Raw genomic sequence first — 14,944 nt, 5'->3', positions numbered from 1 at the left:
GGTGGCTGGAGGCGCGCTCTACCCCCGCCCTTTCGTGGCGCGCGAAGCTGAGGCACGCGCTTGCGCGGGGTCCGGGAAAACGCGCGTGCCAGGAGAGCGAGGCTGGAGGAGGGGGGGAGGTGAGAGGAGAGAGGGTGGAAAGGAGAGGAGAGAGGAGACCGGGAAACCGAGAGAGGCGGAAGGAAGAGATAGGTGGGGGAGACAGCAGCAAGGCAGGGTGGGAGAGGTGGGCCAGGAGGAGGAAGCGTGGGTCGCTGCGAGCACCAGCAGCCTGGAGGCTGAGTCTGCTGCGGAGCCCTAGCTGGAGTGGGGCTCTGGGAGCCGGCTGCCCTGCACGATGCAGCCCAGGACCCTCTGCATCCTGCTCGCCGCTGTCTCGGGAGCTCAAGGCTGGGGCTACTGTGAGTGCCGCGCTCGGAGGCGGGCGGGGTCGGGCTGAGGTACCCAGAGCCGGCAGGGCGGGTCCAGGCGCCGCATTGCGGCTGGGTGGTCGTTGCTGCTTCCCGGGCTCTCGGCGCGCGCCGGCTCTTTCCCATCTTCTCCTCGCTCTCCCCCGTGCTCCGCATTGCAGCTCCGAGGCTGCTGCGCACATGCTGCAGGGCTGGGGTTAGGGCTGGGCTACACCAGGGCCGGGATTTGGGGCCGACATCCAAACCCAAGCTAGTGCCTGGATTTGAGACTGAGGCTGAGCCTAGGATGATCTGGGCTGGGGATGTTGCCAGAGGATGGGGCTGGACTTTAGAGCTGGCCCAGGGACTGGGGTTTGAGGCTAGGATCCAAGCAGTAGTGGGTGACCCTGACCTAGAGGGTGCTGCTGCTGCTGGGGCTTGGAGAGCTAGTAGCAGTGGGTGCTGGCAAAGTCTTACACCTGGGGTTCAGGTTTGGGGGGGGAGCTTAAGGCTGGGGCTGCCTGGGTGTCTTGGGCTGGTTTGGATGCTGGGAGCTGCTACGGTTTAGGACTGTGTTGGGGTGGGTGACGAATCAGGGCAGCTACTGGGCATCAGGCCCACAGGTTCCCCTCTGGCAAGGAAGGGAGCGTCCCTTGGGTGTGCAGCTGTTGCCGCGCTCCCTGCTGGGAAATAGGGCTGGGTCTGGCAGTGGTGGACCAAGGTGGTGGTGGTGGTTGGAAGGAAGCAGGCAGACCCAGGTGTCAGTGGTATGGGCACTGACTGTCTGGCCTGCTCTCCCAACCCAGATGGCTGCGACGAGGAGCTGGTGGGGCCCCTGTATGCACGCTCCCTGGGTGCCTCCTCCTACTACGGGCTCTTCACGGCGCCACGCTTCGCCCGTCTGCACGGTGAGCACGCCACCGCGTGGCCACGCGGGGGACTCCCGGGGCTGGGGTGGGGGAAGACCGCACATTGACAGCCCTAACCCTTGTGTAGGTATAAGCGGATGGTCACCCCGGATTGGGGACCCGAATCCCTGGCTCCAGATAGACCTCATGAAGAAGCACCGGATCCGAGCCGTGGCCACGCAGGGTTCCTTTAATTCTTGGGACTGGGTCACACGTTACATGCTGCTCTATGGCGACCGTGTGGACAGCTGGACGCCCTTCTACCAGCAAGGGCACAATGCGGTACTCCTAGCACCCAGGCGCGCACACCTGGGGAGCTTTTTCTGCTCTGGGCTCAGGGCTGGGCACCCCCTCCAAGGAAGAGAACAGGGTGGTAGTGAGGGTCCAGGAGGGGAACCTTAGAGCTGCCAGTTCTCTGTGTGGGCAAGATTCTTTCAGATCTCCGGGTTTCCATACACAGGTGGGGTGAAATCCCAGGGGGGCTCCTGGAGGAGGTGGCATGCACCTGGAGCTTTGCGGAAAGAATACGCTGGTGGGAGGGGGCACACTCCAGGCTAGGGAAACTGTGCACTGGCACTACTTCCACCGCCGCTGCTGAGCTACCAAGGCGGGGGACCATCCTGCAGGGTTTGCTTTGGAAGCCGGATGGGCTGGGAGGCGTGGAGAAAGGCCAAAGAGGATGCAGGGGAGGTTTTAACGCATTTGGCCTCCACTCCACAGACCTTCTTCGGCAATGTAAATGAGTCCGCAGTCGTGCGCCATGACTTCCACTATCACTTCACAGCGCGCTACATCCGCATCGTGCCGCTCGCCTGGAATCCTCGTGGCAAGATCGGCCTGAGGCTCGGTCTCTACGGCTGCCCATACAGTAAGGGCGCGGAGGGCGCGGTGGCACGGTGTGTGTGCGCGTGTGTATGCATGCGCAGGGGGGCTGCGCATACAATAAGGGCGCAGAGGCACGGTGTGTGTGTGCGCGCGTGCGCAGGGGAGACATGTGGCTACCCCCAGCCTGGGCTCGCCAGCTGTCTTTTTACTTTCTACACAGAGTCCGATGTCCTGTATTTCGATGGTGATGATGCCATCTCTTACCGCTTCCCGCGAGGGGTCAGCCGAAGCCTGTGGGATGTGTTCGCGTTCAGCTTCAAGACAGAGGAGAAGGACGGGCTCCTATTGCACGCAGAGGGCGCCCAGGGGGACTATATCACGCTGGAGCTGCAGGGCGCACACCTGCTGCTACACATGAGCCTGGGTGAGCGACCGGGGTGGCCCAACCCAGAGTCGCTGCTACTCCGCTTGCTGTTGTGCGGGAACCTAGCCATTTCTTTCCTGGCTGGCCAGGCAGTCCACCCTTGGCTAGGGAAACTGTGGCATCTGGTGTCAGGATTTGGTGTCAGCAGAGCCCTGGCCTCTGCCAGGAGGGCTGAGTTGTGAGCTCGGGTAAGGCCCTGCTTCAGCTTCACGGCAAACTCATGGAGAATCGTTATGATTGGTTGTCTCCTGAGCTTGTCAGCTGATGTGAGAGAAGTGGCTTTCAACCTAAGGTTTACAGTTAGGGTAGCAGAAGTTAGCCCCAGTCAGCCGCCCAGGGCACTGGGCGTGGCTCTGGGTCCTGCACCTGCTGGCGGGAGAGCTCACTCGGCCCCGCCCCCCACCCAGGCAGTAGCCCCATTCAGCCCAGGCCCGGGCACACGACGGTGAGCGCCGGTGGCGTCCTCAACGACCAACACTGGCACTACGTGCGCGTGGACCGCTTTGGCCGCAATGCCAATCTCACCCTGGATGGCTACGTGCAGCGCTTCGTGCTCAATGGTGACTTCGAAATGCTGAACTTGGACACAGAGGTGAGGCCGCCACAGGGAAGTGCTAGAGGCCAGCGCATGCGGGCTTGGGTAGAGCAGCATGGGTTGTGAGGGGTGCCTGTCTCCCTCCTGCGGCTGAAAAGTTCGCTTTACTGCTCCGGAATCTCGAAGCTGTCCACGGCAGAGCGTCAGATCCTCCGCAAGATACGGGCCGCTACGGGAGGCCACGGCTCGCTGTTAGCATGCCTACGCCCGGGATGCAGTCTGGGAATTAGTCAAGGGAGAAAGCGTGTTCACTTGGTTCCTCCCACAACCATGCGGAAGGGGCCAACACCACACTCCTCCCCCCCACCTGCAAACCAAGAATCCCAGATGGTTTCGTTGCCCGTGGGGTCCTGCGTACTTGGAGCCTGGCCTGGTGTGTGGGGACGTGCAGGGCGGGACAGACAGCCTCACCATCAACCCCACCCCCGCAGATGTTCATCGGGGGTCTGGTGGGCGCCAAACAGAAAAACCTCGCATACCGGCACAACTTCCGCGGCTGCATGGAGAACGTCATCTTCAATCGAGTCAACATCGCAGACCTGGCCGTGCGGCGCCATTCACGGATCACCTTTGAGGCTAGTGGTGCGGGGAGGCACCGGGAGGATGGAACCCGGGAGCCACCGCCCAGGCAGAGCTGGGGTAGAACACCCCTCCTTCACCAGCCGCCAGATTCTCAAGTGTGTGTGTGGGAGCGGGGGCAATAATCCCGCAAGGCGCACGGGTCAGCCTCCACCCCCACCCCGTGGCACTGGTTGGAGAGGTCCCAGCTTCGCCAACAATGATCCATGTGAAATGGTACTTACTGCCAAAGCGAGCTCGGGGTTGACACAGCCTCGTCTCGCCCCTAGGGTAAGGTGGCATTCCGTTGCTTGGACCCTGTACCGCACCCCATCAACTTCGGAGGCCCGCACAACTTCGTGCAAGTGCCTGGTTTCCCGCGCCGTGGCCGCCTTGCCGTCTCCTTTCGCTTCCGCACGTGGGACCTCACGGGGCTGCTACTCTTCTCCCGCCTGGGGGACGGCCTGGGCCACGTGGAACTGATGCTCAGCGAAGGACAGGTCAACGTTTCAGTGGCGCAGAGTGGCCGCAAGAAGCTGCAGTTCGCTGCTGGTGAGGGCTCAAGAGAGGCTGTGGAACTCAGGTCGGGGAGCGAGGCCGGGGCTTGCTGGCGCGGGGAGGGAGTGGCTGGAGGCAGTTCTGAGAGCTGGGAGGCCTAGCAGGTCTGGCAGCCATTCTGGCTCTGCAGGGCCACCTGCTGGGGTCACACAGAGAGAAATAGGACTTTCAGAGAGGCCCTGCTTAGCAGGAGAGGCGGCACAGCGGGGGACACAGAGCCGGTTCCACACTGCTGTTTCCTCTCTCCCTCTCCTTCCTCCTCCCGCCTCCCCTGAGCCTGCTCCTGCACCGTTCTTCCTGTTCCCAGGGTACCGTCTGAATGATGGCTTCTGGCATGAGGTGAATTTTGTGGCCCAGGAAAACCATGCAGTCATCAGCATTGACGACGTGGAGGGGGCAGAAGTTAGGGTCTCCTATCCACTGCTGATCCGAACAGGGACCTCCTACTTTTTTGGGGGTGAGTGGAGACCAGTGTCTCAGGGCAGGGCGAGGGAGGGGAGAGGGAAGACACACAGAGAGGAGCCTGCTGGCACCTCTGGACCCCTGGGGAGTGGAAGCTCATGTCTGCAGTTGGCCTTCCTCTCTCGCTCCTGGGGAGGGCCTTATAGCAGGGTGGTTGTTGCAGGTTGTCCCAAACCAGCTGGCCGATGGGACTGCCACTCAAACCAGACAGCTTTCCATGGCTGCATGGAGCTGCTCAAAGTGGATGGGCAGCTGGTCAACCTGACCCTGGTCGAGTTCCGGCGGCTTGGACACTACGCTGAGGTCCTCTTCGACACGTGTGGCATCACGGACAGGTATCCTTCCCAGGAGTCTGGGAGTCCCCTGGGCTGCCAGCGAGAGGGCCTTTCTCACCTCCCATCTTCTTCTGTTGACTCAAGCTCAGAGTGGAAATAAAGCATGTACTGTTGGCCCTTGAGGGTGTGTGTGTGTGTGTGTGTGTGTACACGTGTGCACTGGTGGAGTGTAGGATAAGGCAGTTTCTGTTCTCTGGGGTGGAAGGGGGAGGGGGACCAGGAATACTTGAGCCCCAGCAGCATCCAGTACCCCTGCACCTGGTGAAGGAGACCTGAGTGTGCCCCAGGGGGACCTGGGAAGTGGCCCAGAGCTGCTGGTGAAGCTTTCTCTGCCTCCCAATGAGCTTCCATCCCCTGGGCACTGACCCCTGGCCTAGGTGTAGCCCTAACATGTGTGAACACGACGGCCGCTGCTACCAGTCCTGGGACGACTTCATCTGCTACTGTGAACTCACAGGCTACAAGGGGGAGACCTGCCACCAGCGTAAGCCACGGGGGTGCTGGGGACAGCCAGGACTGGGAGGCTGGGTGCGGGGGAGGTGAGGGAGAGGAAGGCCGCTGAGAGGAGGGAATCCTGTCCTCCTAGCCCCCCAACCCCATGATCACCTTCTCCCAACTGCACTACCCACCAGCTTTATACAAAGAGTCTTGTGAGGCTTATCGGCTCAGTGGGAAAACATCTGGAAATTTCACCATTGATCCTGATGGCAGCGGCCCCCTGAAGCCCTTCATGGTCTACTGTGATATTCGAGGTGAGAGGCTCCAATGGGTAGCAAGGGGCAGTTGACCTGGCAACCTAGGATGTGGCAGGGAGGAGGGCCGTGGCAGTGAGATTAAACCCAGAGGGAGAAGGAGACACTAAGGGATTTGTTACCCGACCCATTCCGGCCTCCCCCGTGAGGGTGGGGCTGGGCTGCAGCACAGCTACTGGCTCCACGCCTTGACTCCGGGCTGCAGTGGTGTGGGGGTGCTGGGGCTGTGGGAAAATGGGCAGAGAGATGGGTGGGGAAGGCCCCCACGTGCAGTCAAGGCTCTGTGCCCTCCCTTGCCCCCAGAGAACCGGGCCTGGACGGTGGTGCGGCATGACAGGCTATGGACCACGCGGGTGACGGGCTCCAGCATGGATCGGCCCTTCCTGGGGGCAGTGCAGTACTGGAACGCGTCCTGGGAGGAGGTCAGCGCCCTGGCCAACGCCTCGCAGCACTGCGAGCAGTGGATCGAGTTCTCCTGCTATAACTCCCGCCTGCTCAACACGGGAGGTCAGGGCCAGTGTCCGGGAACCCGTGGGAGGGAGGAGGAGAGAGAGGAAGAAGCAGGCAGGAGTCTGTGCTGGAGGCTGATGGAGGCACAGGGCCTAGAAGCTGCCCTTCCCGCCCCTCTTTCCCCCTTCCTGCCAGGAGGTTACCCCTACAGCTTCTGGATTGGCCGTAACGAGGAGCAGCATTTCTATTGGGGAGGCTCACAGCCTGGGATCCAGCGCTGCGCCTGTGGGCTGGACCGGAGCTGCGTAGACCCAGCCCTACACTGCAACTGTGATGCTGACCAGCCCCAGTGGTGAGTGGGGCAGAGCCCCTGGGGTCAGCTCAGCATCGCAGGGGCAGCTGAGTGGCAGGGCCTGAACTGGCGCCTCCCGCCCCGCAGGAGAACTGACAAGGGCCTGCTGACCTTCGTGGACCACCTGCCCGTCACGCAGGTGGTGGTGGGCGATACAAACCGCTCCACATCGGAGGCCCAGTTCTTCCTGAGGCCTCTGCGTTGCTATGGCGACCGTGAGTGGCAGGTTCCTTCTGCATGCCGCCCTCACGCCGGCTCTTGCGGGTCCAGAATGTAGGCTGCTTGGGGTGGGGTATGGTGTCTTTGGGATGCACTGGCAATTGCTGCTGCTGCTATGATCTGCCCCTCATTGTGCTCAGGACTTGCCCCTCCCCTAACTCCTTACCCTGGGGCCTCCTGGACAAGTCCTTGCTGTCTGCCATTCTGCAGGAAATTCCTGGAACACCATCTCCTTCCACACTGGGGCTGCGCTGCGCTTCCCTCCGATTCGTGCCAACCACAGCCTCGACGTGTCTTTCTACTTCAGGACCTCAGCTCCCTCCGGGGTATTTCTGGAGAACATGGGGGGCGCCTACTGCCAGTGGCGCCGGCCTTATGTGCGGCTAGAGCTCAACAGTGAGCAGGAGGGCTCTGGGAGGGCGACGGGCAGGTGGGTGAGCACGGGCCCGGGGGCAGGCAGAAGCTGGGGTAGGAAGACTAACCATTGGGAGAGGTGACTAGGGAAGGGCTCAGTGGCCCTGAGTTGGCTGCTGTGTGGCCATGGGCACTTGCTTTGCCTCTTGGGGCCTTGGTCCTCCTTACCTGTGAACAAGAACAGAAGCTGGACTCCTGGGATCTCCCCACCTTGGAGGAACTGTGGGACTAGGGACCACAAGTCTTACCTGCAGCCCATGGGCATGAGGCTTTAAGCCATTTAGAGAGTGTGTCACAGGCCAAGGCCAAGACCAAAGCCAAGGTCAGGGGCCAGGGGAGGAGCCCCAGAGAGGTGAGGAAGGGAGGCTGGGAAGGACCCCACAGGCCTGAATCTGTCCCCATGACCCTGTCCAGCATCCAGGGATGTGGTCTTCGCTTTCAACGTGGGCAATGGGGATGAGAACCTGACGGTGCACTCAGAGGACTTTGAGTTCAACGACGATGAATGGCACCTGGTCCGGGCGGAAATCAATGTGAAGCAGGCCCGACTGCGTGTGGACCACCGGCCCTGGGTGCTGCGGCCCATGCCCCTGCAGACTTACATCTGGCTGGAGTATGACCAGCCCCTCTATGTGGGTGAGCAGCAGCTAGAGGGTAGTTCTGGGGCACCCTTGCCCATCCCACTTTCTCAAGACTGGTCTCTGGGCTTCTGGGCCCTCTGCTTCATTGCAGGCCAAAGTTCCCCCATTTCCCTCCAATCCCTGGCAGCCCCCTCCCAGCTTCTCCCATCACCCACTCCTTGACCCGTCTGTTCTCAGGATCTGCAGAGCTTAAGAGGCGCCCCTTTGTGGGATGCCTGAGGGCCATGCGTCTGAATGGAGTGACTCTGAACCTGGAGGGTCGTGCCAATGCCACTGAGGGCACCTCGCCCAACTGCACAGGTCGCTGCTCCCACCCCCGCTTCCCCTGTTTCCATGGAGGCCGCTGCGTGGAGCGCTACAGCTATTACACGTGTGACTGTGACCTTACGGCTTTCGATGGGCCGTACTGCAACCACGGTCAGTGCTGCTGGCTACCGGGGGCATAGCCAGGTGTAGGGGAGAGCAGGGAGGGCAGGGGGGTCTACAGCCAGTGTCAGGGAAAATGTCATCACTGGGTTCCTGAGCTTTGAGCTGGCAGGTGAAGATGCTGGTAGACTCCAAAGCATCAAATAGGATGGGGCATGGCTGGTCCCATTTGCTGGTGTACAAAGAACTCAGAAACATCAAACCAGTCCCTTTCCCCTTGGTCCCGCCACCTCCAAGGTCATGGGCTGTTACCTTACCTACACGTAGCCCTCGGCTCACTGTGGCCTTCCAGGCCATTTCCTGTTGACAGCTGCTGTGCTCCAAAAACCTAGCCCCACCCTGGTTCTTGCTTAAAGCAAACCTTGACATTGCGCATAACATGACTGTACACACGTACGCAGGTTGCAGCCTCCTGGAAACTGGCCTGGACAGGGCAGGAGTCCACAGGCAGCTGGGTGGCTGGGCGGGGGGAGGGGTGGCTGTGGTAGACAAGGGGACAGCGGACTTCCGGACCTGGATTGGAAGTGGGAGGAATGCCATGGCATGTATGATGGATGGAATCAAGCCAGCTCTATCCTCATCTTGGCTGTCCCTTCTAACTTGCTCTTAGGTCAGTCATCAGCTATCTCTGGGCCTCTGTGTCCCCTTCTGTAAAATGCAAAGGCACATTCGGCTTTGTCAGGGCATTAAGATTCTACTGTGGGACCCTCACGTACATACAGGTTGGGGATGGGGACAGAGATTTTAGCCAGTGTCAGTCAATGCGTGTGTGTGAGCCACTCAGAGCCTCGGAGTTGGGAAGCGAGGGGTCAGGGGCCCCTTCACCTCACTGCCTCTACCTCCAGACATTGGCGGCTTCTTCGAGCCGGGTACCTGGATGCGCTACAACCTGCAGTCAGCCCTGCGCTCTGCAGCCCGTGAGTTCTCCCATATGCTGAGCCGGCCTGTGCCAGGCTATGAGCCTGGCTACATCCCTGGCTACGATACCCCTGGCTACGTGCCTGGCTATCATGGCCCTGGGTACCACTTGCCTGACTACCCGCGGCCTGGTCGGCCTGTGCCTGGTTACCGTGGGCCTGTATACAATGTCACGGGAGAGGAGGTGTCCTTCAGCTTCAGCACCAGCTCGGCACCTGCTGTCCTGCTTTACGTCAGCTCCTTCGTGCGTGACTACATGGCTGTGCTCATCAAGGAGGATGGTGAGCACCGCTTCGGTCCTCCCAACCCTGCCCAGGCTGGCGCCCCATACTGGCACCAGCTGGGTACAAGCAAAACCCACCCTTTTCCTTCCTCCCCATAGGGACCCTGCAGCTACGGTACCAGCTGGGAACCAGCCCCTATGTGTACCAGCTAACCACACGACCAGTGACCGACGGCCAGCCCCACAGCGTCAACATCACCCGAGTGTACCGCAACCTCTTCATCCAGGTATGGCAGGGGCAGGGGAGACCTCAGATCACAAGCTCATGCCCCCCACCTCTGGTGCCAGCACCCCACAAAATGTCACCTGCAGAGGACTGCCATGTCCTCGGCCTACTGGGCCCTCCCAACACCCCAGTGTGGTGATGCAATAGGTCAGTGCCAAGAGGAAATTGTTTTTCCCAAAGTCGAACTGCTAAGACAGGCCTCAGGGGCCGGCACTATGGTTCAATTGGCTAATCCTCCCCTTGCAAGTGCCAGTATCCCATATAAGTGCTGCTTCATTTCCTGGCTGCTTCACTTTCCATCCAGCTCCCTCTTTACGGCCTGTGAAAGTAGCCCAGGATGGCCCCCTTGGGCTCCGCACCTGTGTGGGGGACACAGAGGAGGTTCCTGGTTCTTGGCTTTGGATCAGCTCAGTTCTGGCTGTTGTGGCCATTTGGGGAGTGAACCAGCAGATGGAAGAGCTTTCTCTCTCTTTCTCTTAGTAAATCTGCCTTTCCAATAAAAATACATACATTTTTTTAAAATGGTCTGAAACCCAGGCTGGTTTGCTGCTGTTGATTTGTTTGATTGATTCCTTGATTGACTGAAATGCAGGGCAACCAGAGAAGGAAGGTAGGCGACAGCCAAAAAGAGAAGTTTTCCATCTTCCGGTTCACTTCCCAAACAGCCACAGCAGCTAGGTCTGGGCCAGGCTGAAGCCAGGAACTATATCTACATCTCTCACATGGGTCGCAGGGGACCAAGTACTTGGATCATCATCCACTGCCTTTCCAGGTACATTAGCAGGGAGCTGGATTAGAAGTAGAACAGCCAGGAGCCAGCATCATGGCAGAGCAGGTTAAATCCCTCCCTGCCTGTGATGCTGGCATCCCCTGTGGATGCTGTTGCACTTTTTTTAAAAAGATTTATTTATTTTTATTACAAAGTCAGATATATACAGAGGAGGAGAGACAGAGAGGAAGATCTCCCGTCTGATGATTCACTCCCCAAGTGAGCCGAAGCCGGGAACCTGGAACCTCTTCCGGGTCTCCCACATGGGTGCAGGGTCCCAAAGCTTTGGGCCGTCCTCGACTGCTTTCCCAGGCTACAAGCAGGGAGCTGGATGGGAAGTAGAGCTGCCAGGAATAGAACCGGCACCCATATGGGATCCTGGTGAGTCCAAGGTGAGGCCACCGGGCCCTGCTGTTGCACTTTTGATCCACCTCCCTGCTAATGTGCCTAGGAAAGCAGAAGAAAGTCCTACGCTAGAGATCTGGTCCAAGCTCTGAGCTCCTAGCTCTGACCTGGTCCAGACCCTGGGCTGTTGTAGCCATTTAGAGAGCAAACCAGCAGATGGAAGATCTCTGTCTCTCCTCCTCTCTCTGTAACTCTATGTTTCACTTAGTTCCCAACTGATGGCTCACTTCCCAGATTCCCACAATGGCAGAAGGGCAGAAACCAGGAGCTATCTCTCATGTGCTTGTTGGGGAATCCATTTACTTGAGCCACCTTGGCTGCCTTCCAGGGGCACATGAAGAGGCAGCTGGAGTCAGGACCCAGAGTTGAGGCTCCAACCCAGGTCCCCAGATGTGGAACTTGGGAATCCTAGCTAGCATCTTAACCTTCACTTCCAATATCTAACCCCAGACTGGGTGGTTTTCTTAAACACACCAAATCCTACTCCTGGGCTGGCAGCTGCCCGCTTGGGACTAAGCCACATTCAGCGCCATCCCCTTCACCCCCGTACCCAGGTGGACTACTTCTCCATGACAGAACAGAAGTTCTCCCTGCTGGTGGATAGCCAGCTGGACTCACCCAAGGCCTTGTATCTCGGGCGCGTGATGGGTAAGCAGAGGGTGCACAGCAGCCAGACCCCGGAGCCTGGGGCAGGGCTGGGGGTGTGGCAGAGAGGGGCGGGATGCGGGGCGGGACTGGGGAGGAGGTGGTCCAAACCCTTCTCTGTCTCAGAAACGGGGGTGATTGACCCGGAGATCCAGCGCTACAACACCCCGGGTTTCTCGGGCTGCCTGTCCGGTGTTCGGTTCAACAACGTGGCTCCACTCAAGACGCACTTCCGCAGCCCCCGGCCTATGACGGCGGAGCTGGCCGAGGCCCTCCGCGTCCAGGGAGAGCTGTCCGAGTCCAATTGCGGGGCCATGCCGCGGCTGGTCTCGGAGGTGCCGCCCGAGTTGGATCCTTGGTACCTTCCCCCAGGTACGGCCGAGCCTGGCGCGGCGCACTCGCGCACGCGTGCGCGCACGTATGTGGGAGGGGCCGGCAGGGAAGCGAGGGCTAGCGCCAGGGCGCGCGGTCCGACTGCCGCTTTCTCCTGCAGACTTCCTCTACTACCACGATGACGGCTGGGTCGCCATTCTGCTAGGCTGTGAGTAGCCCTGCTCGGGCGCTAACCCTCTGTCTCCATGCAGGGATCCTACCCCGTCCCCAGCCTGAGGGGTCTCGCGGGTGGTGGGATGCCTGTTGGTACAGAGAGACCACTGCGAGTGTGGTGTATGATCAGGCTGCAGATTCCCTGATATTTAAAGGCCCTCTGGAAGTATTGAAATGGGGCTACAGCTGAGGACTGAGGAAATGGGGGAGGATACACCAACAGCTGGAGAGATAAGAAACTGGGAAACCCCAGGGATACAGAAAGAGGGTGCTGGAATTAGAAGTGAGCTGAGGGCCAAGCCAGGCGTTGAGTTTCGTGGGGTAATCTGGCTAGCTCTGGTGCGCATGTGTCAAGATGGTATGTACCTGAGTGTGTGTGTGTGTGAGAGGGGGCGTGTGAAAGCTCTGACAGTTGCTCTGTGTGTGTGTGTGATAGCACTGACGGTTGCTGTTCTTGCTTGCAGTCTTGGTGGCTTTCCTGCTACTGGGGCTGGTGGGCATGTTGGTGCTATTCTACCTGCAGAACCACCGCTACAAGGGCTCCTATCACACCAATGAGCCCAAGGCTGCCCATGACTACCACCCCAGCAGCAAACCTCATGCTGCAGGCGCTGCCCAGACCCCAGCACCAGCCCCAGTTCCCAACCCTGCCCTGGCCTCAGCCCCAGCCCCGGCCCCTGGCCCAACCCCAACCCCAGCCCCTGGCTCAGGCCCAGGCCCAGCTGCAGCCTCTGGTCCCCGGGGTCAGACCCTACCCCGAATCTCGGAAGAGGGCAAGTCTGAATGAGTAGGGAGCAGGGACTGCAGGGCCCAGCTCCTCCAATCCCCCTCCCCCTTCCCTGCAGCAACAGACATCTGGCCCCACCTAGCCAGCTCTGCTCCAGAGACACCCCACCCCCCACCAATTCTGGCAGGCAGAGCCACAGAAGGGAGCTGAGGGAGGGGCCTTACTGCCTACACTCACTCTGGCCCCCCCACCCCCACAGACTCCTGGCTCTGCGCCTGCCCCAGGAAAGCCTCTGGGGGACAGGCCAGAATGGCCCTGCCTGCCCTCACCCTCTCCGTCCCAGCTGCTGGGAGGGATTAACCAGAGTGCTGGGAGATTAACTGCCTCCCTCCCCGTGGCAGGGACAGCCGCGTGTGCGTGTGTGCAGGCAGCAGGGCGGCCTCCCTTCCCCCCCTCCCCGCCCTGCCCTGCCCTGTCGGCTCCCACCTGCTTCCTCTCCACCCTGGTGGGTGAGGGGGGCCTCACTGATGTCCCCAACCCACACATTTCGTTTTTTGCACAGAGACTAGAGGCCTCAGTTTAGCACCTCAGTACCTCCGTTGCTTCACTGCTTTAGCCAAAGCCATAAGGAACCTGCTGTGTAGAGAAGATAGCGCAGACACGCTGCCTGGCCAGCCCCCTCCTGCCCTGCCCCCTTGCCAAGCTATGCAGTCGCCTTGGGGCCTGACCCAAGGCTCCGCCCCCTCTCCAATGCACGCGAGCCCTCGCTCTCAGATGCTGCTGCTTTTGCCCAGGAGGTCCTATTGTTTATATATTTTTTGTTGCAGAGTCTGTCTCTAGGGAAACGGTATATATTATTCTAATTTTTTAAACTACCTGTTTATATATAGAAGAAAAGCCCAGTTGGCTGTCCGGTCCTGTGCTGTGCCCACAGTCTGTAGTTGGCTCCCCCTGTTTGTCACTCATCCAGGCTGCTCTGAGGCTGGTGGGGGGCTGCCCTGCTCTTCCCTCGCCTCAGAGCCAGACCAATAAAACAGAGTGGCAGAACCACAGGCTGTGTGTGGTGGCTGGCACTGGGCTGGGCTAAGAGGGGGCAGTTTGATAGGAACCACTGAGGGCTCTGGGAGCCCTTGCACCCCCAGCCATGGCCTGGCCTGGCCCACAGATCAGGCTGTGGGTGGTAAGTGGGGATCCTGATGGCTCATGCCACAGCCACACCCACTGGCACACACTGCACCCCATCCCTGGAGCCCCAAGGCACACAGCATGACACTGGCCCACATGGTTCCTAACACTTTATTCAGATAAGAGATTACAAGCCACAGGACTTTCAAGTGCATGAACATCACTGGTGGGAGGACCACATGCCCTCCACACCCGCCACCCCACTCCATCCGCCATGGCGTGTGGGGTAGAGAGCTCAAGACCCGTCATGAGAAGTGGGGGAAGGGACCAACAAGGACAGGGGGAGGGGTGTGCTGGGGCCTGGAGTTGGAGCTGTGCGCTGAGAAGGCTGGGTGTGCCTCAGCCTGGCCCCCATCCTGGCGGCCAGCTCCCCTGCATTCCAGTCAGGCCTGCTTCCTCCACTCTCCCTGGATAGCTTAGCAGGAACTCAGAGCCCAGGGTCCCGCCTGAAGGCCTCCCTGACACAGCGCATTCCAAGCCCCAGGGAGGGGATGGAGAGGGTAGGGGGGCATGGGCCTGCCAGTGTGCTGCGTGTGTACTTGCACGTCTGTGTTCCACACAGATCCCTTGGAGGCAGAGTGGCCAGGGGGAATTATATTTCCTCCTGTGTGAGCCAGCCAGCAGGGGCCAGGGGCCAAGGACACTGAGCCTGCTGCCTGCACGCCCCCAGCTCCACGCCCGGGGCCCCACGGCAAGCCACTCCTGCTGGTTCCTGGTTCTGTTCTTGCTGGCTTCTGCGGTGTCAGGCCAATTCCTCTTCCTGGCCAGCCACACTGGAGAATTTTACGGCTCACGGGCTCCTCCTGCAGGGGTGGGACTGGGCAGGGGCCCTGAGACCCTGTCTCAGCCATTACCCGAGTCCCAGACCTTCTCATAGCAATAAAGTGCTTTGTTCTGCACAAACCCCACCCAGGATGGTACTGCAGCCTCGA

At 60.2% G+C, this 14,944-nt stretch overlaps 1 protein-coding gene across 1 annotated transcript; it reads left to right on the top strand.

Moving 5' to 3' along the window:
* The first annotated feature begins 227 nt into the window (after nt 1-227).
* Nucleotides 228-13,879, top strand: CNTNAP1 (contactin associated protein 1). The gene is made up of 24 exons (XM_004597399.2): nt 228-401; nt 1,196-1,297; nt 1,386-1,579; nt 2,018-2,165; nt 2,343-2,546; nt 2,954-3,138; nt 3,573-3,716; nt 3,990-4,251; nt 4,565-4,714; nt 4,883-5,054; nt 5,432-5,538; nt 5,687-5,806; nt 6,110-6,313; nt 6,452-6,608; nt 6,696-6,823; nt 7,038-7,223; nt 7,656-7,877; nt 8,060-8,299; nt 9,154-9,507; nt 9,609-9,736; nt 11,464-11,557; nt 11,681-11,926; nt 12,048-12,095; nt 12,565-13,879. The coding sequence occupies exons 1-24, from the start codon at nt 338-340 to the stop codon at nt 12,885-12,887; spliced, it is 4,182 nt and encodes a 1,393-aa protein (XP_004597456.2). The 5' UTR covers nt 228-337; the 3' UTR covers nt 12,888-13,879.
* Nucleotides 13,880-14,944: the final 1,065 nt, after the last annotated feature.

Source organism: Ochotona princeps, chromosome 17 (assembly GCF_030435755.1).
Source record: "Ochotona princeps isolate mOchPri1 chromosome 17, mOchPri1.hap1, whole genome shotgun sequence".
Lineage (NCBI taxonomy): Eukaryota > Metazoa > Chordata > Mammalia > Lagomorpha > Ochotonidae > Ochotona > Ochotona princeps.
The sequence above is the reverse complement of the archived record's forward strand: the minus strand, read 5'-3'. Positions and strand labels throughout refer to the sequence as shown.